This window comes from Ochotona curzoniae, unplaced genomic scaffold, assembly GCF_017591425.1.
Source record: "Ochotona curzoniae isolate NIBS_2020 unplaced genomic scaffold, NIBS_Ocur_1.0 contig_883, whole genome shotgun sequence".
Taxonomy (NCBI): domain Eukaryota; kingdom Metazoa; phylum Chordata; class Mammalia; order Lagomorpha; family Ochotonidae; genus Ochotona; species Ochotona curzoniae.
Window position 1 is genome coordinate 13,670,905 of NW_024466599.1, and position 27,183 is coordinate 13,698,087.

At 45.5% G+C, this 27,183-nt stretch overlaps 1 protein-coding gene across 1 annotated transcript in view; it reads right to left on the minus strand.

Moving 5' to 3' along the window:
• Positions 1–24,628: 24,628 nt before the first annotated feature.
• Positions 24,629–27,183, minus strand: part of APOB (apolipoprotein B) — a 38,204-nt gene continuing 35,649 nt past the window's right edge. The window contains 2 exon segments of the mRNA XM_040992733.1: positions 24,629–25,469; positions 25,471–26,525. Coding sequence (XP_040848667.1) covers positions 24,926–25,469; positions 25,471–26,525 — 1,599 coding nt within the window. The 3' untranslated portion in view covers positions 24,629–24,925.

Consider the following 27,183-nt stretch of genomic DNA (forward strand, 5'->3'; position numbering starts at 1 on the left):
GCCTCAGGACTCGGGCTGGACGTGAGAGATGTGGATGGAAACCGCAGAGTCAGACTCGGATTCAAATCCTTTGTCACCAGGTATTAGCTGTGTGCTTTTGAGCCATTTACTTATCCTCCTTGAACCTTGTTTTCCTCACTTATAAAATGAATGTAATAACTAAAATGCACTGGCTTGCAGTAAGGGTTAAATGGGAAAATGCAAGCAAAATGCTTCTCTCTTGACCGATGCTGATATGTACTCCAGAAGCATTAGCTTTCTTAGTGGCAGCACTGCTGGGGCTGCATTTACTCTCTGGCTGATTTCTAGTCCAATGGAGGCGGCGTCTGGGTGGGGAGAAAGATAGCAGCTTACTTTAAATAGTGTGGAAGAAGAATCTGTCCTGTCTTCTGTCTAGCCAAGCACCTTGTTTGCTCAGCTACACAGTGTGGCCCATTTACCTGAGATAAAGTCACCCCAACTCTGTTTTTCAATTTTATTTCTTAAGAGGAGGAAGCTAAGTTGCAACTTGGTTGTAGCTCAAGATGCAGACCTTCCTCTTTGCTGATAGGCTCATCTGCCCTGTCAGTGGCCCTGTGAAACACAGGAACTCAGAATCACTTGTGGTCACTGCAGGAACTGATACCCTTTGAAAGAGGGGTGAGAATAATGCAGCTGTCACATGACGGCTGCTCTGCACAGATAGGAACAAGCCAATTAACTGATGGAATGTGGCGCATCTAGTGGAACTGCAGGGGCGCTGAGAAGCCAAGAAAAGCAGCAAAATGATGTGGACAGGGGTCCCCCGATGGTGGTAAATTTGCCCACAACTAAAGCTCTCCTGAATTCAGCTGGCTCTAAATCATTCTCTCTCAAGTTCTTATTTTCTTCCTAGTGTCTAGAGGGCACATCCCTCTTTCTTCTTTCCTTCCTTTCTTCCTTTCTTTCTTTCTTTCTTTCTTTCTTTCTTTCTTTCTTTCTTTCTTTCTTTCTTTCTTTCTTTCTTTCTTTCTCTCTCTCTCTCTCTTTCTTTCTTTCTCTCTCTCTCTCTCTTTCTCTCTGTCTTTTTTTCTCTCTCTTCCTCCCTCCCTCCCTCCTTCCTAGATTTATGTATTAATTTAATATTGAAAAGGCAGATACACAGAGAGAAGGAGACACAAAGAGAAAGTTCTTCAGTCCCCAAGTTGCTGCAGCAGATGGAGCTGAGCCGATCTGAAGCCAGGAGCCAGGAACTTCTTTTAGGTCTCTTACCAGAGTGCAGGGTTCCAAGGTTTTGGGCCATTCTTGACTGCTTTCCCAGGCCATAAGCAGGGAGCTGAAAGGGAAGTGGAGCAACCAGGACACAAAGTGGTGCCCATTTGGAGTCCTGGCAGATTTGAGGTGAGGATTTAGCCACTAGGCTATGGCCCCAGGCCTATTTTTCTATACCAGGGTCAAATGATAAGCCCATTCATTTCTGTCTGGAATCTTGAGTTTTTACCTCTTAGTGGCTGTGCTTTTATGCTACCTCCTGGTATGCCTGGATCTCCTGCCACCACTGAACTCTCTGCTCAAGTATGGCAAGTCTTACCGAAATTTGAATCCTTAAGAGTAGAGTTTTAGTTGGTACCTGATGCACCAAGTGAAGAGTAATACGTGCAAGCATGTGCTCATCAGTTAGCAATGTCTACTGTGGACAGAGGTACCAAAGCAGAGACCAATTAGGAGTGGAGTAAAGGTGAGTGGTTTGAAAATGTTTGTAGAGCAGCCACGTGAGTATTGTGTGCACCAGGCAGCTAAGGTGTCTTACTGAAAGACACACGGGCAGCTTGCTGTAGAGTATGTCTTTTGATTAATAGCTCTGAATTCTTCCTCCTTTATATGACTTGTTCTTGCCCTTGAATGAAAGCATGGCAGGTTGTGAAAAGTCACAAACAAAAGAGAAGGAGGGAATGTGAGAAAGGCCTAAGTTCTTTCTCCAGTCTCTGATCTGGTCAGAATGAGAATCCTCTGGACCCAGCCTAGGGAAGATCTTTATTCCGTAGAGTCAGACTGGGCCTGCTTTCTTATCATCCAAATAGGAACTGATGTCGGTTTCAACCTGGGACTGCTGGTCACATGTATTCTCCATCTCTCCATCTAGAAGTCATTTGTTAATCAATGAATACACTTTTTTTATGGTATGCTGAATCACATCTGGAAGTGATCTATCCCCATAAATTGATGCTCAGAAAGATGATTAAAAAATTCTGATTGTGTCCAAATGGAAATGTTTAATAAGGAGTTGGGGTCTTGGGATGCCTGTGAGGCATGTTCTTGAATTCTCATGCTTGGGGCCCGGATTCTACTTTGGGCAAAGGGACCAAGTAGAGGGTCAGTGAGGTGCTAGTTCATTCCCTGCTTCTCCTTTTGGTGTGGGTGGGGCAGGAGCTTCTAGCCCCCCTGCTTGCCCCGCTCCTATCTTTCCAGAACTTTAGTTTCTATTGCTCTTTTCCCAGGGTGGAACAAATGCAGGAAAGAGAACTGTGGTTTCCCACAGTGTAGGTTTCTTGCACAAACAGCATGAGGATCCTGAGACATGGGAACTTTGGTTCTGCCTGACCTTCAGAGAGGTCAAGTGGTGATCTGAAATCTTTCTAAACCTAACTGCTCGTGGTCGTGACTTGTACAAGGTCATGTTACATGCTGGGACTTAGCTGCTGAACTTCGGTGCAGTGTTTGTGTGCACTGAGCCCCTTGGGTTCCTTTGTCTCCTGAGCAGGTCTTCCGGGTGGCTCTTCCTGTTAGGACACAAATTGTAGAAATTTGGAGAAAGACAAGCCTACACCTGTTGTGCTGTGACCTGTGGACAGTAGTGAAAGAAGGAACGGTATCTCGGCCCAATTGCAAACATTAAAGAATGTACTGAAGCTAAGGATGAATGTTGTTCCTTTTTCTAACTGTGAGTGGGTGGCGTTCTTAGGCAGGGACTGCTTTACAGATGAAGGCACTAAGGCTTAAAGGGTTAGCCAGTTCATGTGACAAACGCAGCAGAGGGGTGGTGCTGGGCTGTAGTCCCACACGCAATGACTTCAGAGCCTGTAGGTTTGGTAGCAGTGCATTGTGTTGGGAAGCCTCTCAAAGCCCTTTCCCTGCTGTGTCTCAGAAGAGGAACAGATGGAGGGAGTACCCAAGGACATTTCTGAAGTTCCTTGTTTAAATAATTTCCCCAGCAGCCTCCCCCATAGCCCTTGCCTGCCCCACCAGTGGACAAGGGACAAATTTTATTCATTTCGGACCTTGGTTAGCCTGTCTTACTGCCCCTTCTCCTTTTGCACAGAAAGGAAAATGGAGTCCATGTGTGAGAGTTTGGGCCAAGGACTGCTTGTTGTCATGGGTTTTGCCTTTAGTCAGAGAAGTGCTGGATTTGACCTGTATATCCCAGTTATAGGAGGCTCCTGGGACCCTAGGGAGGATTCTGCTGTTGCAGAACAACAGGAAGGCATGAAGAACAAGGAGTCAGAGGGCCAGTCCTGATCTGGGAGGGGGCTGTGTGGGGAAGCCAGGACCCTTGGGCTTGGGGATTTTATGGTTGTCTTCCAGATAGAGCCCTTGTACTTGGAGGTCTGTTGGAGAGAGAGGCCTAGGGCTGAGTTGAGTGGCCCCATTCACATGCTGAGTCGCTACAAATGTGGAAGTCAGGAGAGTAAGTGAAAGCAACGAGGGCCATCTGCAAGGCCTTCCTCACAACCAGCAGGACAAGACGAGGGATTTCCACATTGGAAAGGGGAGGAGGGCTCCAGTCTGAGGACAGGTCTTGCTCTAAGACTTCCTGTCCTGTGTGTGGCTGAAGGAGCTTTTTACAGAGCATGGGTTCCTGCTGCATACACCACCGCTGCCAAGGAAGGTGGCCTTCACCCACGCTGTGTGCCTCAGCAGCTATTAAGGAGCCAGCTGTTGTGGGGAGAGCCCTTGGTCCACCAGGTCTGGTAGACAGACCAGGGCTGGACCAGGCACATACGTGGGCTGGAGTGATGCTGCTCAGTTGTCTCAGGCAGGTGGCTGGGCCTCTGTTGGACAGAGGCCTGTACCAAGTCAGCCAGGCCACATGATTGAAGCCTCTTTCCTGAGGTGTGCACATGTGGGGTAGAAAGCAAGAGGATCCACAAACAACTTAAATGTTTTCATAAGAACTTTGTTATGTGCAGTGATTTGGGAAATCTGCATGCACCCAGAGTTGGGTAAAGGGTGCCTGGTGGGGCTCACCTACCTCTCACTGGCCTGTGTCTGAGGATGTCGAAGTAAGCCAAGGAAAAGGAGGGTCCTGGCCTTGCCCCTCAACCAGGGTTAGTGATTTCATCTGTTGACCTCCAACTGGACTCCATTTATTTCAACATCTTCTAGGAAGGCAGCTCTTCAAACTTCACAGGCAATTTCTGCTCTAGGGCCCCTCTCTGATGAAACAAAGAAAATAAAGACCAGGAAGAAGAGCTGACTTTCCAGGATTCCTTAAGGTGCTGGGTGTAGAACTGAGACCAGGCATAAAATTCCGTCATTATTCCTGATTCCTGTTGCTTTTCTGGAGGCTGGATGTGTATTTTTCCTGAACCCGCCCCCCCGACATGGTAAATTTGGTGTTGTGATAACTTTTTCATGGCCCATGAAGTTACCACCCAGGTTTGGGAAGCCTCAATGGGATGTAAAGGTGGAAACTGGCTTCACCCGACATACTGAGAGCCAAGGCTGTTGAGACAAGACTTCTGGAGAGAACAGTGTCCACAGGAGGCTGTGGGGCCATAGGCTCTCAGCTCCAGAGCTGTGTTTTATCCTGAAAAGTTCCTAGGAAACCTGCACATTCTCACCAGCCGTGTGATGCCTGTCTTCTTGGCTGGAGATCTGGGGTTTTCTTTGCGTGATGTGAACATCAACATGGTGACAGCCTTAAGAGGAAAGATGTACAAGACCAAAACAATAAACCATAGCTAAAACCAAAATAACCCAAGACAGTTGCCCCTGGCTCTCATCAGGGGATGCTAAGATGAGGTTTGTGATGATCACAGAGGGTGATGATGCCCTCAGGACCAGGAAGTGAGGAGCCCGTTCCTGGGCACTGAGATCAGAGTGTGATGTTCTTGATTGCCATTCTTCCAATGGGTTTACTTTGATGTCTTGCCGACTCCTGATGCTTCCTAGTGTGCTGAATTTTCCCATGTGTGTGTTAAAAACAGAAGGTGATCGAGAACACTGTGACTATTATCTGGGTGAATTCAGGTGCTTTATTTCTTCCATACTGTTCCTGCTCCTGGTTCAGCAAGCAAAGAAAGCTAGGGTGCAGCTCTCCCAGCTGGATGCAGAAGGACTTCCTTCAGCAGCCTGGCCTGAAGTTTTCTGGTGTCCAGCAGGGCCAGGAGGACCCCTGAAATGTTAGGTAGGGTGATGAGGCCACGTTAGAAGGCACTGGTTCTATAGAGGACAGGGAGGTCTGAGAATAGCTGTACCATACTGATGTTGTGTTTCCGTGAGTCATATACAGCCACCCTGATATCCATGGCTGGAGCAAAGCTCTACAAAATGATAACTTGGGCGGAGCATTCGGGGGAATAGTTTGCGTTTTGATTTTCAAAGCTGGTTTAGAGCTGATAGTGGACCTTAACTCTGAGCCAGTCTCCTTGATTTAGGGGCAGACAATGTCCCAGTGTTACTTCCTCATTCCAGAGCTGCTTGTGGGTCCACCAACAGAAATGGAGTGAATAGTGAGAACGATGTCGGTGGATTCTATGGAGGCATATGTGATCCAGAACACTGTTTCCTCTCCTTGCTCCCTCATGGCCAAGTAATGGAGAGGCATGGATATGGCAGTGGGAAAGTAGATAGATGGGGCTCCTGGCATGCAAGAAAGGATTAGACACAGAGACCTGCCTTTGTTGAGCTGATTCTCCTAGGGGCCACCAAAATTAATGCACCTGCAGAGTCCTCTCCTGTCTGCCTGGCGGTGTGCCAGATGCACAGATGGTGTAATACAATCCCCACACGCAGGCAAGGGCACAAGGCTGTTCTCATGCTGCCAGTGGTAGATGGTCCTAAGAGAGCAGCTTGGTCCAAAGGTGGCCACCCTAGTGAATGTTATCCAGAACACAGAAATTTGGCTTGACAGGTCTCTGCGGAGCTCTGTTGACCTTGGAAAACAGGCCCTGTGTGTTCCTTTATAAGTATCACTGCTGGAATTCCCAAAGGCCTTTTTATATGGAATTAGAAATAACCCTTATATGGCTGCATGTTGTCTCAGGAACACTAGCATCACTGTGTGCCATGTGGCACCACGTTGGAAGCCTTAGGCCAAAACAGGAATGCCCTGATCCTTGCACCAGGGCCATTGCCAAACTGGGTTTACCCAGCACTGCAGGAACCAAGCTTCTTCATCTCCTTTCTGACAAGAGGCAGAACATGTGGGCTTCCCAGAAGCTCAGTAACTTCAGACAGTTGTAACTCCTCACCTGGGATTGAGCGTTTTCTGCACTACCTGATAATAATGTCTGTTAAGCAGAATACCAGCATGTGCCAGCCCTGAGCAGGGCACTCCAGGCTGGGGTGATGTGAAATTGCCCTTGATCTTTATCTCAAGAACCAGACATCTGACCATTGACACTGAACTCCTCTCTGTTTCCAGGTTTCAGATAGCATACCACTTTATTTCATAGGAGCATCAACGAGAGAACTAGGAGCGAAAAAAAAAAAAAAAAAAAAGAAAGGATTTCAGGGGTAGAGGCTGGCAGTGAGTCTGGAATAAAATGTTTCTGGCATTGAGGGACCATGAGATGAAGATGAGCTGGGAATATGTGTAGGTGGTCTACTTATTTGTATGTGCATTGCATATACACATGCAGATGTGTACCACTGTGTATACATGTGTGTGCATGTGTGCACACAAATGTGCATGAATCTGTATCTGTAATAAGGCATTTCCGGATTCCTATGCTTCAGGTCTTTCTACTCAGGACAGGTGTAATGTCATGCCTGCATATATGATTAGATTTCTATTGCCCAGGGTGATACTGAAGATGTTTGAAGCTAGTCTGTCACAGGGAGTGGCCAATCAGAATACACTTTTTCCATAACTTAGCAGTGGTTGGAGTCATGGGAGGCCCAGAAAGTCTTCTAGGAGAAGCCAAAAATAACTGGGATGTGAGGGCATATGAAATACGGGCCAGTAGCTGTGTACCAAATCAAGTATTTAAATAGTTTACGTGGTCTTCCTTGTAGTAATTGGAACAACTTCAGTTCTGTTGTCACCAAAGATAAACTTAGGTGAGTAATTAGGAAAATATGTTCTAGTTAAGATGAGTTTGGTTTTCAACAAAAAGAGTAACAGGATTAGATTTACTTGTGAGAGTGCTCTGCTGGTTCCCGACACTTATTGAATCCCCCTGTAAAAGCGACTTGGCTATACCTACCCTACGCAAGGCAGGTGTCACATGAAGCAAGAGGGCTGGCATTGTACTACAGCTAGTTAAGCTGTTACTTCAGAAGCCCATATTGGAGGCTTAAGTACCAGATCCTCTGCTCTAGAACCAGCTTCCTGCTAATACACCTGGGAGGCAGCAGGTGTTGACCCAAGTCCTTGGGTTCCTGTCACCTATGTGGTAGACTTGATGAAGTTTCTGGCTCCTGTTTTTGGCCTGGAATAACCCTGGTTATTGCAGGAATATGGGAGAAAATCAACACATGAATGATTTCTCTCTTACTCTCCCTGTTACCCTGCCCTTCTAATAAAAAAATCTTTTAAAAAAGATGAACTGAAATAACAGCCATGCATTGTGCCTTGGTATGGAAGTTGTTAATAACATTGGTGACATTTTTGTTATGAAAATGGTGTGGTTTTGAAGCTTACAAAGAACTGGGGCTTAAACCTATAATTGACTAGTTTTATGTCATAACTGTAAGGCTACTTAACCTTGCTGAGCCACAGTTTCTCCTCTGTAGACTAAAGACCCTGCTGTATTCTATGAGTTATTTTGTGACATCATTAACACAGCCATGCTCTAAGGGAGTGATCTATAGATAAGTCTTATTATTAATATTCTTGATAAGGATGGTGATATTGGGATGGTGATGGGACACTCTCCCTCCATCTCTGACCCAGTAACCTTCCAGGATGATTTGGAGACCACTTTGGAGACCACTTGGTTCAACGGATGCAGTGCACAGATGGCTCTGGAGAGTGGTGCTTGGGGACTGACCTCAGACCCCCTGGAGCTGTGACTAGAGGGGCCCAGTGAGGCATGGGAAGCCTCAAGCTAGGCATGGTCTTCTCTGCTTCTACAGGCCTGGGCGCCACAGATGACGTCAGGCCTTGGTGAGATTTCAGTGTCTGATGAATTTGTGCATTATTGCTTGCCACTGATACCCTGCTCTTAGCACATGTGTGCTACGGCTGATGCCCTCCAGTGAGCTTGGGCGCTGGAGACTTTGGGGAGAGAAAAGTGTTGTGCAAGCAGTGGCTTAGGCGGCCATCTAGATTGATTTTCTATGCTGGACCCAGCACCTGAGGAGTTCCCCTTCCACATCATGAAGACAGTGTGGAAACTGCCTTTAAATTGGTGGCCGAGGCAGAAACAGAATATCCAAGTTCCAGACAGGACAGATCCCCATTGCTACCTCTGGGAATGGTCAGCAGGCAGGTTGGTAGCCTGTGAGGTGCTTGATTAATACACAGCAGCAGAAGGATTCTGAGGCTGGACAACTGGAGAATGAAAAAAAAAAGCAGCACTCCATTGTGCATATACACATGGAAATTTTTTATGGAGATCCATTGAAACAGGTACAGCTGGTTTGTACTGCATACGTGCAGAAATGGCACTGTAGAACATCCCAGCCAGGAACCTGCACAGGGTCACCCCCTGCACCCAGTAGAGCTGGTGTGAGAACTTAAGCTGCAGCAGCCTGGTATCTACTCTGCTGAGTTGTTGCTTGAAGGATGGGGTGAAGGAACCGAGCCTCTTCTTTCTCTTTGGTGAGATTTGGGCTGAGTGCTGGGCAACTGTGGGTTCAGACATTTTCTCAGGCAGAGTGATCCAGGACTTTAGAAGGGAACAGCGGGCTCTGCAGCTCAGTTCATGCCACATTCCTTGGGGCCACATGCAGTTACCAGAGAGCCACCAGGGACTGCTAGAGGTGTCATTAATCATGTATAGTGGGGAAGGACCTTGAGGAGATTGGCCCCACCTTTCTTCTTTTCTCTTTCACTTTGTGATTTCTCATCAAGAAAAAAAGGGGGTACTGGATTGGAGCATAGCCTTCCCTGGAAGGGTGGGCACCTGGCACCCTTAAAGGTTTGTGATTGGGGTCAACCCAGTCCCAGAGTTCATGGACAAGGCTCTGGGCCCCAGTTGTGGCCATGGTATGAGTAAGACCTTTGAATCCCCACAAGCTCGGGTAGTGTAGGACCTTGTGGCAATGGAGAAGGCTGAAAACCCAGGGAAGATGAGGGCTGTGTATGTGTTGGATGGGGTGGGGAAAATTTCTTAAAGGAGGGTGATCTTAGAGCTCCAGCAGGTGAGGAAAAAGCATGTCACTGGGGCAAAAGCTGCTGGCGAAGTTCTCAAGGTTCCCTGTGAGCCCATTCCTTGTGTGTCAAGAGGGCTGGCTGGTGGCCACCTGCTGGTGCCACCTTCAGAGCCCTTACATGGAGGTTTGCTTCACCCACTTCCCATGTGGTCCCAGGGGAAGGTCCCATGGCACATGATAAGGCATTTGAAATGGATGTATTAAGGAATGGAAAGAACTGAGGACGAATCACCAGACATCTCCCCTCACTGACTGCAGAGCCTGCCTGGAACCAGAGGCTGGCCAGAATTGCAGACTTGCAGAGATCAAGGGTGGCCTTTCCCCAGCCGGTGTACTTTTCTTGATTCCTGTTCTTGGGCATGAGGTGTTGCAGTGTACTCCCACTACTATGAACTTACCTACAGCCCATGGGTCTGATCTATGGACCTGGGAGAGCCCCCAACACCCTTTCTTGTGCCAGGTAGGACTTGAGGAATAACAGGATGAATCAGGAAGAGGGCTCAGCCCTGACTGGCACCTCTCACTGTTTAGTCTATGGGGAGAAGCGCCCTGGGCCAAATTTGATATAAACTGAGCAAAACCATGGGATTTCCCAGGAGGCAGGCTGAGAACAAATGAAAACCTCCATCTCTTGTCCAGAGGAGGAGCACAGGAATTTTAAGGTCACCTCTTTCCCTTTCTCCTCCAGAGCCTCTGAGTCTTTGGAAGTTCAGCAAGGTTTGCACCCCCAGATGAAGTTTAAAGTTGGTTTTCCTGTGTCAGGAAGACTGGACAAGCCATGGATGACTCCTACACTCATGGGCAGTGGGCTTCTACCTCTTGCCATGAGGAGGCCCGAAACAAGCCCACTGGCCCAGCTCTAGGCAGGATGGTAGCAACAGGGAGGGGCTGGTAGCAGGATGCTCAGGGGTGCCCAGGGCTGGGAACCTAACCCCTCCTGGGGCTCTTTTACAGTCTCACCTCCTACTTTGGGTTTTGTACAGAACCACTTGCATTGTACTGCAAATATGCTGGGTTTTTTCATCTTTTTGACCTAAGATCATGTTGATGCCAATTTCCCTGAAAATAATTCATTACCTGTAGGCCACTGGTGAGAAATCCCAGTAGGAGCCTCCGTCAGCCCTCCCTCTGTAATTCCGCGACCTCCCCTCGCTCACACTCCCTTTGGGGACCCTTGGCCTCTGTGTTTATACACTAATGTTTTTTCTCACACATTCATTGTGCGGCTTTCCTTAATTTGATGTCCCACCGGGCACCAGCAGGAGGCCACTCAAACATTATGTCAGTGATCTCAAAATTGAACCCCAGGGCTTTCTTCTGCCAGCGGCTGGAGCAGATGTGTGGCACACTTTATTAACTCAAGTACCCACGAGTTGAAAATTTCATTAGTTTGAGGGGAGGGCTAAGACCCATCAAGAGACCTGGTCTGGACAGGTTCTTTGTGTCAACCTGACCCCTAGCAAAACGGATTATTGTTCTAAGTGAGACAAGTGACCTAATGTTCTGCCTGTTATGCACACATGGTCTGTAACCTTTTAAAATACGAGTGTGGGAAAACAGCGCATTCTGCCATATCCCTGGCCACAGATTCCTAACAGGTGGCAGCCGGCTTCTTAGCAACGCCTCAAGAAGTCTGGAATTAGCCAGGGGCCACAGTGATTGCCTTAGGCCAGGTATGAGGTGGGGTCAGGAGTCTGCTGGCTAGGAAGGAATGAGCCCATGAAGGCAGTCTCAGCCCCCAGTCCCATACAGTGACATGCCGGGGAACAGTGTCCATGTAGTGATCAAATACAAGAGCAGCTGGCCTGTTGTGGTGCCTTGCATGGGTCTAGGGCTTCCCAGAGGGGTCTAGAGACTCAACGGAGAGAATTCATTGAGGCTCTATAGTGGGTGCTGGGGATACCTTGCTTTGCCATTCCTGGGTCTTCTCCAGCCCCCTCATCTGAAGTGGCCATATATTCATCTGTGAGACCCATGTGACGGGTGATCTTTTAATATGCCAGTGTAGGAGAGCAGTACTTTCTGCCCCCCATCTGGACCACCAATTCCTGACAGGTAACAGTGGGCTTTGCATGAAAAGGAATAGCTTGTTCAGTTGTGTTCCATATCTGTGAGGCAGTTCTAGCTAGACCCTCAGGTGTTCCTGTGTAGGAAGCGGGTACCTCAGCAGTGGCCTAGTGCATGCAAAAGCTGGGGGTGAAAAGGTGAAAGAGCAATGGGGTGGGCAGGGAGATCCCATCTTCATGGGAGCAGTGGTTGGAGGGACTTGTTCCTGGGGCAGGTGAGCTGGAGCAAGGATTGAATAGGACAGAGGAGCTCTGGAAAGGAGAGGGGAAAGGTGTAGGGCTTGAGTGGAGTTTCTGGGATTGGTAAGATATGGCTATGGCTGTCACAGCATGAGAGGCTGAGAGAAACCCTTCTTCCATTTCCAACAAGGCCTGTTGTGGGATCCAGCCTGAGACCCACCCTGCCCTCACAGGGTGGGTGAGGTAGCCTGAAGAGCCAGCAATGTGGCCTAACGGCCTGGGCCTGGCTCTCCTGTGTCCGGGATAGTAGAAGGTCAGCCTGCTTGGCCCCTACCTCTAACAGACACAAAGCAGAACTGTTGTAAAAACTTCACGAAATGAAATATTTTAACAAGGAATTCCAAGAACGGAATGCCCTGCTCGTAAGCAAACCATCAGAGAAATAAAGCTGATGGGAAGCGGGTGTTCTGTTGGTCCAGAGCAAGTCTCTGCAAGAAGCGAGACAGTGCAAGGAGCTGGCCTGTGTTAAACTTGAGGGGACCAGGCTGGTGCCTGGTGTTAGAGCCCAGTAGAGCAAGGGCTCTGCCCAGGGGCTGTGACAACACAAGGAGTGACAGCATGGACTTCTTACAATCTGTGCATTCAAACCCTTTCTCTGCACTTCTAAGCAAAGTGCAAGGTTAGGGTATAAGATGTCCTCTGAGTGTGCCAGGCACCCCTGTAAAACAGATGGGAAGGGAAGTGACATGTGGGTACATTAAGGCAGAATTTCAACCACGCCCCACGTCTACAGAGGCCCGTTTCCATGCTTTATGCCACCAGATCTACCGTTTCCCCCACAGCTGAGGTAGGTAAGGGAATAAAAGGAAATCCAGCAGCATGCACAGTTTGACTAAACTGTAAATGACCCTGAACTGGCTCTCTCCAGGGTAGGCCTGTCCTGCAACAACGGGCAGTGGGCAGGGACTTTCATCTTTATGCCAAGGAAAGGACCTGAGTAGTTTGAACAGGAAACTAGACTGGTACTACAGAGGTACTGGGTCATGTGTGTCCTGCCTGGTATACATCTGAGGTCATATTGGGGGTCAGCCATGGCTGGATGGTAAAGGTTGAACACATGGATGTTAGAAGGTCTTGGAGAGCTTCCTGGAGGGGATGGGACTTGAGAAGACCTTCAGTATTTTCCTGGAGAGTCAGGGGAGGTTTGTGTGGCAGGGGGAGGGGAGTGAGCAAAGCCCGGGAGTGGATAGCGAGGAGGTGTATTTCTGAGGGGTACAGGGAGCCTCCACTGGAGGTGAATGTGGATTCGGGAAAATGGTGCCTTCTGTGTATGTCAGCAGTGATGAAGTAGTAGAAATAGCTTCTGTTTCCACCTCAGTCCGGGGCACTGTACACACAGGACAAGAAGCTGACCTGACATCTCCAGATTGGTTTTTTTCCCCTCATGAATGAGTTATTTCTACAATGGTAGAGCCTCATTCCCCTGGCACTTTGCATGTTCATGCATGGCCCAGTGGGACTTAAGAAAATGTCACAAAAATACTCCAAATCTGCAAAGAAGACTCATTGTAGGGAGACTCACAGGGTAAGAGGAAACTTTACACGAATATTTCCCTCATTAAGTTCTCTTACGTTGCAAATTTCCGGTATTTACTGACATCCAAGTGAATACTCTGAGACCTCGCAAGAGGTGAGACAGAGCTGCGATTGGCTCGCGGTCAGCTTGTAATATTTGTTTCAAAAGAGTTGCTTTCATGTTCCATCCCCTTGCACAAACACCTAAACACCTGTTGTCATCCTTTCTACATAGAAAAGCAGCCCACGGAGTGTGCTACCCAGAGCTTGACTTCTGCAGAACCTGTACCCTTCAGGAAAGGCGCAAACATCACCAACTCCACCCTGTGTAAGATGCTCATCTCAGCTTATTAGGGTACTTGGAAAAAATTGCTCATGGAAAATTGTATTAAAAGCTCGTTTTGATGCAAGAACATGTTCATAATGTATGTTTTACGCAAATTTTTGAAAGATTCCTTGGGATACATAGACTTCGCATTTTCTTCTGCATCAAAATAAAATTATCTTTCAAATTCTTTTTTTTAAGATTTTTTTTTATTACAAAGTCAGATATACAGAGAGGAGGAGAGACAAAGAGGAAGATCTTCCGTCCGATGATTCACTCTCCAAGTGACCGTAACTGTTCGTGCTGCATCGATCTGAAGCCGGGAACCAGGAACCTCTTCTGGATCTCCCACTCAGGTGCAGGGTCCCAAAGCTTTGGGCCGTCCTCGACTGCTTTCCCAGGCCACGAGCAGGGAGCTGGATGGGAAGTGGAGCTGCTGGGATTAGAACCGGCGCCCATATGGGATCCTGGAGCTTTCAAGGAGAGGACTTAAGCTGCTAGGCCATGCCGCCGGACCCTCAAATTCATTTTTGACACACTTTTTGAGGTACCCTTAAATGTAGGCCTTTATTTACTCATCTATGTTGTCCCAGAAAAATTGCTTGATGAAAATTTTTGATAATTCTTTTGAAAACATGGTAAGATGACTGATTGTTCCTGTTCTACTTCTAAAAAGAGGAAGAAATTATTTTAAAACTTGCTGCGTGGGACCCTGTTGGCCTAAGAGAAGGGCAGAACATGTTACAGAGCTGAGTGCTCTTCTTTGAAGCAAGTACTTGTAGCAGTGGTTGGCTGTAAAGTGGGAGATCCCTACCCCTTCCACAGACACAACCTAAATATGAGAGCTCTAGCAGCAGCAAAGTCTAATTGTCTTTTGACTGGGAAAAGTTCAAATCTTCCACTGTTGTGTGTGGTACACAGGACCTAGACACAGGGGACAAGTTGAAGAGGGGTAGCTGTTGACGTTGGGACAGCCATGTGTTTGGGATGGCCAGGGAGCCAGAGGAGTATAGGTGACATGGAGCTCAACAGGTCCCCTCAGATGCTGACAAAGAGGAAGGCCTTAGAGGCTGAGGAACACGGACAGCCAAGCAGACACATTTGTAATGTGATTTTCAGGCTTATATTTCCTCTTCTTTCTTTGAAAGATTTATTTAAAAGGCAAAATGACACAGAGGCGCGTGCACACACACGCACACACACACACACACACACACACACACACACACACACACACACACACACACAACCGTACCCATACAGACACACTAGTTTATTTCCAAAATGGGTTTAACAGCCAACATTGAGCCAAGCTAAAACTGGAAACCCAGAACTCCATCCAGGTCCTCAAAATCAACTTGATTCGCCACCTAATTCTTCCTCAGTGCGCATTAGTAGGAAGCTGGATTGGAAATGGAGAAGCTAGAACTCAAAACCAGCACTCAAATTCAATGCAGCCCAATATTGGCCCCTAGGCTTATCTTTCTGTGTGTACTGGATTTACTTAAAGTTGATCATGCTGTCCTAAGTCCATCCACAGGCTACCAAGTGGTGTGAGAACCACAAAGATAGACTCACAGTTAGGGCAGTGACTCCCCTACCCTCGAACTTACTAAGTCTCATCAGTAGCAGAGATAGAAGCCCAACCTCCTGGCTTGTGTAGAGGAGCTCTTCTTAGTAGATCCTACCTGAAAGCAGCTGATAGCCCCCACTTAGGTGCCCAGATTTCCTGGGGAGTTTCCCAGGACTCTGAGACCTAAGGGATCCTGGCCTGGAGAGGCCTGGCTGGAGAAGGAGAGAGAAGTTGGGAGTTGGTGAGTTTTGTGTTTGAGTTACTCCTGGCCTCTGCTGTTATGAGGAGTTGGTTGGGGTGGGGGGGGGCGGATCTGTATGTACATTGTATCATAATGCCATGGCCCTCTGCATACACAGGGGTGAGGGAAGAGCCTGCATCCTGGGTGCACAGAGTGAGTTTGCATCTCTGTTATGGGTAGACAGCCCTAGGTGTCTAGGAAAACCTGGGGATGGGGAGACAAGGTGCTGGGGATGGGGAAATGGGGAGGGACTGAACATGCTGAATGTTAGCCTCATAAAACCTCAGCCCTAGGCACCTCTCATCCTTTTCCTGATTTGAGAGGAAAACCTAAGCAGTATCACTGTTAGTGTAAACGATCAGCCAGTTGGCAAACATCACATAGCCAACTGTTGAGTTGTCCCAGAGGAGTCTATAGAAGGGAACTTTTGGAGGGGCTTTCACTACTCAGCCTGTAGGGGAAACAGAAGAAAACTGACATGGCCTGAACAGGGCCCTCTGGAGCATTGTGGTTCATTTTAGAGATTGACCTGAGGGACTAGGTGCCAGGAAGAGGCACCTGGGTGTTTCAGCAGTGACCAGAGGAGTTTTTGTTTTCCTGGTCTTGAAGAATCTTCCTAGAGAGAATAGAAAGAACTGGTCGTTGGAGTTAGGGAGATGCAGAATGTGTCACAGGACCAACTCAAGTGCATTATGAATGGTTCAGTGTGCAATTTGTAGAAGTGAAGATCAGAGAGGAAAAGTGGCTGATTTGAGACTTCATACTTAGTGAGGAGCCAACTTTCCAAGTGTAGTCCTTCTGCCCCTTGGTCCCGTGACACTGGGAACCCTACAAGTCCCCCTCCTTTGGAATCATCTCAGGTTGAGCACAACCTCCAGTCTTCCATAGCAGGGCCTGGGTCATTTCTCTGTCTCAGATACATAGGAGAAGCCTAGCAAGAGAGAGGGGCTTCATGGTCACCTGCTGTAGGTCTGAAATAATTTTCCCTTGTAACAGGGATGCTTGTTCATCCCAAACTCCCAGGTACCATAAAGAGGACAAAGCAAGCACAAAGTAATTGAAGGATTTAATATTTGCCAGGCACTTAAAGGATTTTCCCTTTTTAGTTCTAATTAATTAAATATAGTTAGATTGATTGATAGCATAATAAACACCCACAAACTCCCTCCCTCCCACATGACATGAGTCCTTATCGTCCTGTCCCATTGCCCTTCACCAACTGCACCTTGTCCCGAGTTGGTCGTGTTCTAACCTCAAATTGTGAACCTAGGCAGCAATGTGATCGGCTCTAGTTGATTTTAACTTCATAAAGAGAGCATCGCCCCCCATTTAATATTCTGGGTCTTGTGTTTTTTTTCTCTTATTTTATATTTATTTTTGATCATGTTTACATAGTTGATTAGGGCGAAAAGGGTCAAAGGCTACAGTAAAGTGGGTGAGACCATTATTTCCACATTCTATTTTTTCTTTACTGTATCTGGGAGAAGGAGAGAAATAAAGGGAGAAGCTATACCCAGCCTCCCAGCCTCACAGCCATCCCAGGGTCCCTGATATGGGGCATGCTCCGAGGGTCCTGCTCAAGTGGTTTTGATAGTTTAACAATTCTGAAATGCGGCCTATCTCACCACTCCAAACACTATGAAGTCTCCCCAGAGTCCACTGGCTGACATAGTCCACTTTAGAGTCTTCATTTACCCAGCTAGTCACTGCCAACACTTGGCTAGGGTAGTTGATCAATTTGTTCCATCCTCCGTCCTCTGTTATGGTACCAGATGTCCTCTGCAGGTTCTAACATACTGCCATATCCTCCATGTGCAACTGGATATGCTGTCCATTGCTCCATCTAAGCCACTGAGGAGGCCCAGCTCTGTCACATGGATTCCATAGTCAGACCATGAAACCTATAATTCTCTCCACGGTTGGAGTTCTGATTCCAGCAATTCAGTTCTAGTCCTGGTTCTTGTGCTTACCAGTGGGAGTGGCAACCCAAGAGGGAGGTGTCGGACTTGTGTTTGAAGATTTTTATCTGTCTTCATTTTATTTGTAGGGCTGGGAAGAGAGAGGAAGGGAAGTGGGGCTGGGGGTGGGGCAGAAGGAGAAGAGAGGAGAGAAGAGGAGGGGAGGGGAAAGGAAAGGAGGGAGAAATGAACAGAAAGAGGGAGAGAGGTAGGAGGGAGGAAAACAGAGATGATCTATCCTCTAGTTCACTCCCTGAATGCTTCCAACAAACAAGGAGCCCAGGACCCCAGTAGGTAGGATCCGAGTAGCTAACTATTGCCTGTTGTCAACCGGAGTGTGTATTAGCAGGAATCTGGATTGGAAGTAGAGTAGTTGGAACTTGAGTCATGTACTCTGATACTGATTAGGGAATCTCAAGCAATTACTTAATTCGTGTGTGTCAAATACCTGCCTCTGATTCTTTTTTAAACTTTGTTATGTTGGTAGGCCTCCTTATATAGTTATATATAATCATCTTCTTATTTATTTGTTTAAATTTGAAACAAAAATAAGCGGTTCATATCTGCTGATCATGCCCCAAATTCCAGCAACAGCCCCAGGATAGGAGCTAAAGTTGGGAGCCAGGAGCTCAACAAATTTCTCCAACATGGCTATCACCACTGGTCTTAGGACCTGCATCAGGAGGAAGCTGGAGACAGGGGTTGGAGCTAGACATCAAACCCAGGCACTCTGGCATGATATGTAGATATTCTAACTGATGCCCTAGCCACTCGATCAAATTGTAACTGTAAGTTCATATTACTCACTTTGTCTTATATGAATATAGCACAACCAACTTACTTGTGCTTGGTGTGCCAGGCTTGGTTGTGTTATCTCATTTGTTGTCCCATCTGCTGGTTCTGCTGATTCACACTCCAAATGCCAACAACAGTTGGGACTGGGCCAGATGCAAAGTCAGGGGCTAGGATTTAATGACAGGGACCTCAGTACCTGAGTGATCATCTGCTGTCTCTAAGGTATGCATTAGTGAGAAGTTGAATCTGATGAACAGATGAGTCTTCAACCCAGGTACTCCTGTGTAGGGTGCATGTGTCGCAAGCCCTGGCCACACTTGCCTCCATAATCTTCATTTTAAAGATGAAACCTCTACTGAGATTACACAACTTATGAATGATATAGCTTGAATTTGAGCCTGGAGTTGGGACCTTCTTTCGAGAGGATGAGACTACTGGATGTACTGGTCTTCCCTAATTTAGCTCAGGAGAGCTACCTGGTGGTATTCTGTCCTCCCTCAACTGTTTATTTTCTGTTATTTTCCAATGTAATTACAGGACTGTTCTGATGACCCCAGCTTCAGTCAAGCTAGCTCTGTCCCAGTACAAGGACCTTAGCTTTCCTAGAAGTGTGCTGGGGTCCACTTTCTAAAAGGACCTTTGTATCGCTCTGGGTGGGTCCCCCAGTTAGTGGGAGATAGAGACTTTGGGAGGAATAGTGGAACTAACTGGCTATTGATTGGACTGCTTCTTCCTGCAGCCATGGTCTAGTGTAGAATTTAGGATTCCCCTGCTGAGTGTGGCTTGTGGTCCCTAGTGGACAGCTGATAGCAAGAGCCACAGCTTACAAATAAGGGTGGGGACATGATGTGCAGCTCATGAATCATTCCATAGCCATGGCATGAGTCATCCATCACACTCCTCAGCTAGACTTGTGGGTATCCATCTAAGGTAGAAACAGACACAAAGTTCAGAACTGACAATGTCAGACAGTCCAGCATCCCATTGTCTACACATGTCCAACAGTTTAATTGGGAATCCATCTTTTGTCTGGATGCAGGGATGCATGTTCCATTGTACCCCCACATCTGTATATGATAGACCCCAGTATTCCATCACTATACATTAGTATAAGTGAGAAACCATGAAACAAGGTCAACAACTGGTATGAGAACAGCCACATCAACAACGACATTGTCTGTACCAACAATGTCGGGGTACACTGATTGAATAAGAGACTGATTGAATTATGATTCTTTATGAAGGACTACACTATTGTAACAAAATGGGAAAAAATCTGATGTGGGGTGGGACTTTGGGGGGAATCCCAGCCTATAAAAAATGTACCACATAATTCAAAATTCAAAATAAAAATATTAAAAAAAAAAACAAAGTTCAGAACTGGGAGGCAAGTGCGATGGCCATCCTTCGGCTGGGCAGTACTCAGACCTGTCTAAAGCTGGAGCTAGTCTGTACAGGAGAAGGCAGGGCCTGCTCCTCCAGGAAACATGTGTACCTATTCCACCAACTTTTATGAGGCCCTGGAGTGTTAATATTGGTGACCACCCAACCATCCTACCAACAAATGGTGCGTCCCAAAGGGAGTTGTAGCTAACCTCTTAATGTGAAACAGCATACAAAGAGATGAGCTAAGAGGTAGGGTATGTTTCCACACATTTATCTCTGGTTATTAGACACTTTTAGGGGGAACATCTGTTTGTCCATTCTGGCTCCCAGATTACAGACCCTATTTGAGGACCAGCTTGGTCACTTCTCTGACTGAATGGGGACTAAGACATAAATTAAAGTCAGAAGGGAGACTTGGAATAGAAAATCAGAGGGCACTTTGCTGATTTCACCAAAGGGTGGAGTTGCCCTCCTCAGCTGTCCATCAGTCAAGTGAAAAGAGGGAAAAAAATATGGAAACATTTTCAGAATCACCTGGTGATGCCCAAGCCAGACGGATCTGTTCAATGCGGTATCATCCTGGAGACAGTGCCACTAGTCTTAAAGCAGATCTGGGAGGCAAACCAGAATGTGCAGACTAATTGCACTTCCAAAGTTGCCGGGACCTAGGCTGGGCTTCACAATTTGATCTCTTCTTTTGTTTTAAACTATTGATATTTGGTGTATGGGAAGACTATCTGTGTTCGTAACAAGATTTTCCACATCATCACACAGTATGTTCTTAGGAGATGTACTATTGTCAGGACAATGGGCTAATTAATTAGACGAGGAAATATCTCTTTTCTTGTTAAGTTTCTAGACACACATCACTTTTAGAGTATATTAAAATTCTCCTTTGTTCCTCTTCCTTTTGCCATCATTTCTCTAGGCCATACTTTCAGTCTGTCTGCAAGACATTTCCGTTTGGATCCAGTGCCGCAGGTCGAAAACCGGGTAATCCCGAGGTCCTAATCTAGTGGAAACTGTGAGTCCATGCCTTGCACCACCAGTGCCCTCCTGAACACATCCCTGCTATTCTCATTGATCCCTAATAGTTCTTTTACTTACACGGTTTCAAAATGCCAGAATTCTGGAGTTTGCTTTATTCATTGCCCTGCTTTGAATGCATATGTTAGAAACTCAATCCCCAGGGCAGTAGTATCGAGTGGTTGTGATTTTAAGAGGTGATTACTGAGGAACAGGTGTTGGCGATGCACCAGGTTAAGTCATAACTCAGGATGTTGCGGGTTTCAGTCCTGGCTCCTCTGCTTCTGGTCAACTTCATGCTAATGTACGTGGGATGATGGCTCAAGTGTTTGGGCTCCTGCAACCCACATGGGAGACTAGATAGAGTTCTACCTTCTGGCTTCATCCTGGCTTTGGAGGGCACTTTTGGAGTGAATCAGTGGATGGGATATTGCTCTGCCTTTCAAGTAAATGAAAATAAACAAGCAAACTTTTAAAAAAGATTTAGTTATTTTTATTTTCAAGGTAGATTTACAGAGAGAAGGAGAGACACACAGAGAAAGATCTTCCATCTACTGGTTCATTCCCCAAATGGCAATAACAGCCAGAGATGAGCCAATCCAAAGTTAGTAGCCAGGATCCAGGAACTCTTCTGGGTCTCCTATGTGGGTGCATGGTCCCAAGGACTTGGGCTACCCTGCACTGCCTTCTCAGGCCATGAGCAGGGAGCTGGATCAGAAGTGAAGTAGCTGGGACAGGAACCGATACCCATATGGGGTGGCTGCATTAACAGGTGGAGGATTAGCCTGTTGAGCCATTGCGCTGGCTTCACAAGTAAGCAGTTTAGGAGAGACGATTAGGTAACTAAGCTATTATGATTGGATTAAGGCGATTGTCTCCAGGAGTGGGCTAGTCCTTGAGTGGGGGAGTTTGGCTTGAGCGCCTGTTTCTGTTTTATACACTCTTGTTTTTCTGCCATGTTATGGTGAATGCAAAGACTCTTGCAGGATGTCAGTGTCATGCTGTTAGACTTTCCCACCTTCAGAACTGTAAAATAAACTTCTTTTCTTTTTAAATTTTGCCATTGGTATTTTTCTTTTATAGAAGCAGAAGGCAGAGTAAGATGCTCATTGTCTTCCTTTGTTCTTCTTGACTTTCCTACAACACCTCCAATTCCTGGCTCCAGTGACTCACCAAAACAACGCAAAACAATGCTATTTTTGGACATTTTTAGTAACTTACTTTAATCAATTCTGTCTTCATAATTCTACCTCATGTTTTACCCTTCTTCATCCTTCCCAACCTCTATGGCTTAGACTCAGGCATATCCCATGTCCATTAGAATTGATTATGCATCCCATTAGGTTCATCCTGTTAGAATTCATCATGCATATGTCACCATATCAACATCTGAAATTACAACTCATAACATCCTCTGGGTCAAAAACTTTGATCAGATGCCCTTCTTAAGCAAAGAGAACATTACATTTCATTCTGATGTTCAAACTCTCTGCAATACTGGCAACCCTATCTTTTCACGTCTGTATATCTTTCACTTTTCCATATTTCTTCACTATGTTCCTCCTCTTTGTAGATTGTGCTTTCTCCCTTATTTGCTTATTAAAAATTCATATATCTTCAAGATCCCTTTTAGCCCTTTTCCATAAAAACTTATAGATTGATTATCTTTCCATTTTTAAATCTTCATAGTACTTGGGTTATGACCATCATGAAGCAACACACCCCACCTTTGATAGAGAGATGGACAAATTAGACACCCAGGAACTGTCCTGTTGTGGTCCTCTCTCCCTCTCCTCTGCAGAGCCTTTACACAGGATAGTATAGAGGCATTGGATGACTGCATACTGAACTGAGTTGGCCTCTCTGCCTTCATTATCTCTCTTTGCATAAATTCATTTAAATAATTACCTATTAATAAGAGCATTTTGTTTCTACATGGCACTAAAATTACTAAACTCACATGCAAGCATTATTTCTGATTTCCAAAGCAGACAAGAGATGCTCTCCCTATTACATAAATTAGGGAAATGAGTGTTATGGGAGGGAAATGAATTGCCCAAACTCTAAGCAACAAAACGAACATCACCATTAATTGAACTAAGGTAAGTATTCACAGTAGAAGACCAAAGAAATGAGCAAGCAAAGTCCAAGCCCTCCCAAGGATCCATTAGACTTTATTCAACCATAAGACCTTCAAGTCCAGAGAGGGGTACCTGCTATAAGAATGAGGAGCATGAGCTGGGAAACAGGGCTGGAACTATTATATTATTACATGTTCAGTTTGAGTTTATGATGATTTTTTTCCTACTTTCAGTCCTAGATTCAGATACTATCACATCATGAACCTTGGAGTCTCTCTTCGCCTCAAAATTAAGCCATAATTCCAGACCTCCTTTAAATAAACACTCACTGGATTCATATTACTCTTAGATTGTTAGGGAAACTTGCAGGATTCATAACTAGAGCAACTCGCATTGTGCCCTGGGGCCTGGGCCCATTCCTCCCCTGCCTTATCTCTTACCGTCAGAACTGCTTCCTCATTTTCCTGCTCATCCATCCATCCATCATTATACAACAGACTTTCCTTGAGTAGCAAACCTACATCCTAACATATATCACACATCCCTTTGCTCTTTCTGACTCCTCAGTTCCAGGCATGTATTCTGCCAAGGTATCAACAGGCTATTTGCTGCCTTTTCCAGGCATTTATGTGTTTTAACAGTGACAGTCAATATGAAAATGTGAGCATTTTAAGAAACAACGGTGGTAGTTGAAGGTATCTTTGGATACAAAATGGCTCTTTCTAAAGGATGCTTCTGTAGCAGTTGAGAGAAGGCAGTAACTTCCAATTTCTTATTCCCCAGAGGTCACACGTGTCCTTTGTTCTCCAGTGTTATTAAGAGGAATGTGCTATTGCAGGTCCCAGTCTCCCAAGGGTTAACTCCACAGCTTAGCTGGTTTCTCTAGGTGTAACAGGATGGGCAATCTTGACCTGATGCATTTAGCCCCTGGCTTGACCGCAAGTTCCCTCTTCCCTGCTTCCCCTTTTTTAAAATGCCCCCGGGGGAGCTTAGGAGTTGCTTGAGCATTGGGAAAATACTGGGAGGAACTAGACAGACCATAAAAGAGGCAGGCCAACTTCAAACAAACGGCATTCTCTTTACAAGAATGACCCACTGCATGTTGTCTTTTTTGTAACCCTAGTCCCTCCACTTGGCTAGGGGTACTCGGCGACGCGGGCATTGCCTACATGCTATTAGGTAACTATACTGTTAGTAATGCTGGCTAAAATTGTTTTTGCACAGGCTCTTCTTTGTTTTCCCTTGCAACAGAAGCTCAGCTTGTAGGCTGTGACTGGATGTTGCCAGTATTTAAAATCAGGAGTGAATGCATGCAACAGCAGAAAACCTGGGGTCTTGATGACACTTGAGATTGTTAGATATTACATTTATCAAAATGTGCACTTATGAAAATGTGCAAGTGCATGCATGATTACAGAAATGTTAAGAATTCATGTCCCCATCTCTCATCTCTCTTTGAATGGGTCCCAGCTGAGTTGCAGATAAACTTCTGCATCCTTATTTTTGTGTGATGTTATTGGTCCTTGGGTCCCTTAGCCATCATTTTCCCACTATCTTCAGGCTGAGTGTTTTAGGTTTATCTTAAAACCTAACAGAGAGCCTTGCCTAGCACAGGCTTGTCTTTCTCTAGTTAAGATTTGGTGCAGTACCTGGACAAACAATATGTTCCTTGGGATCAAATTCCATGACAGCCCTTGTGAATGCCTTCTCCTGCGGAAAATTCAGTCCCTGAGCTCAATGATCTCTTTTTATTATTTAGGTAGAAAAATACTTCTTGCCACAAATTCTCCCTTTTTCCTTTTAGCCTATCAATCATTTAAATCACAGCATATGTTCTTCTAGAGTTTTTGAAATGCCAAAACATTTGACTCTATACCTTAATTTGACAGCTTTTCAATAAAATGAGCCACACTGAGTGGTATGATACATAACAAAGAATCCATTTATTTGTTCCCTCTAACCCCCAAATTTGGCAAAACAATACGCACATTTATGTTTGTTAACTTGTAAAAAAAAAAACCAGGTTATTTCCCCAGAGTTCAAAGGTCTTTAGATCTCCAATGGAAGCAGTGAGTGTACTATCCATATGCGTTTTTGCTTGCAGTCAGCTGCCTACCATAGGGCTGGCTCGTTGTATGGTTTTATCAATGCATACAGTTTGAATTTTTCCCTACTAAGTGAAAGTTTAATTGGAAGAGAAGAATACATGAGGGCGCCTTTAAACACTGAAGTTGATAGTGAGTTCTTCTGGAGCAAGCTTTATGTGGGGGCTCATTTCACTGCCTATAGCTGATGGCAGCTTCATCAGTAACTCAACAATATAACTCAGAAACATGTGGCAGCTTTGAATGGACTGGTTAATCAATCTTTTGGACTTGGCAATGAAGTTTTCAGGATAATTAGAGAGCAGGTCTGAAAAATCTTGTAGTTTATATCTGAACTGCTGGTGGTAATCAGAAATGATTTCCTTCATCGCAGTGCCCCAGTTTTTAATTATTTCCTGAGTGACAGAAGAAAGCTCTGCAATCTTCTCTTTCCCTTTTCCATCTGCATCAGTAAGGATGCTGAGATATTCCTGGATATCTCTGCGCATAAATTGCTCAACTTGACTTGAGAGCTGGGAAGCAAAGCCAGCAGCACTGACGGTAAATTTGGAATGCAAGTCCTTAAGGGCAGCTACTAGACTGTGGATCACATTGATAATCTTTTCTTCAAGTTCATAATAGTTCACTGTCCAGCCAGCTAGACTTGGATCAAAATATGTACTGTTGGAACTTCTGTAACTCTTGATAAGCTACCTTAAGTTTGTTTTGAACAAACTCATTGAATTTACTGAGGTTAAGGTATAGATTCTCCTTCAAATATTCACCATTTTTAATAACATTTTGGACGACCATGTTGATTTCATGAAATTTCACATCCTTTAAATGTTTCATTTCTTCTTCTGTATTTTGGAAGCCAGCTTCTAAAATGTCTTGAACATAATTTAGTATCTCTGTAAATGTGGCAGACTGGAGTTTATGAAATGCCTTTTGGATTTCTTGTGATAAATATTCCAAAACTTGTCTACATGTCAGGATTAGATCTGTTAGTTTATAACCCTCTGAATCAAAGGGATATCTAATAATTAGATCCTTGGTTAATTCCGATCTCTCCACTAGGTCTTGGGTATAGGACAACAGCATTTCTAACCCAGTATGGATGCCAGACTGCATCTGGGACAGTACTTTTCCTAGTTTTCTCAAGACCATAGTGTAGAGTTCATCTTTGGTATACATCCCTGCTTTCCTTGGCAGTTGGAATGTGGTGAACTTAAAGAAATCAAAGAATGAGTCAGTCAGATGCTTGGCTGCCTTGTGGTATTCCTGAAAAACCCATACTAAGCTGTCAACCACCTTCTCCTTGAGACTCTGGAAAGTCATTTGGCCTTCCTGAGCCAGGAGCTCCTGGTACAGAGTCTGAGCCTTGTCCTGCCATTCCTGGTAAGTTCTCGTGGTGCTGCTGGCGGCCCTCTGCAACCTCACGTGCATCTCATCAGTCTGTCTCATAGCCTCTTGATAAGCCTGCTCAGCACTGTTGTGCAGACTTCTCCGAAGCCTTAAAGAAGCATCTCTCAGGCTGAGTCCTGTGTGCTCCTGATGGTACTTGTTGACATAATCATGAAAGGCCGTCATGGCTTTGGGCACATTGTCTTGTAGATAGCCTATCAATCTGGAGGCAGCCTCTTTTTCCCAGTGAGCTTCGAGCTGTATTTCTCTATCAACTTGTTTATACTTAAGCTCAGTTTTTAATATGTTGAGTTTTTTATCTGGAGAAGACTAAAGCCAGAAAAAAAAAAAAGATTAAAAGAACATGCTTTCAATTATCCTGATTACAAAATATACTACACTAAAACTTCATTAGCAGTTAAAAGTAAAGATCAGAGAATTTTTCATATTCTGAAGGGTATTTATCTTTCACATGTCAGTGCATGTATTTGCTTTATGGTTAAGTAAGTCCACTGGTGTCCCTTTCCCTTTACCACTCACTACAAAAAGGATAAGATGCATTTGGTGTTTACTCAGTGATACTTAGCACTAAGCCTTCCTAGGCCCAACAGTCTGAAGTGGAGAAAAAGGAAAAAAGAAAAACGTGAAGAAAGAAGTAATAGAAAATGGAGAATTCCAGAGCCCTTTAATCAGGGAACACCAACATCAGTGTTCATTGTTCAAACCTATAAGAAACTTTAGTGATAAAACCAGTCTCTCCATCTCCTCTCCTGGTGATGCTGTCTTTGGTTTGGCCCTGCCAGAACCTATAAACTATTGGAGAGGAATTTCATGTCTTACCTATAGTGAAGAAGAATTTTGGCTGCATCAAATAATGTAGAAGCCACCATTTGAATAATTTACTCTGCATATGGCAGGGTTTGCTCCCGATTTCAGTGATGAGACATTATACTCACCATTCTGAATTTACCCAGAAATAATACAATAG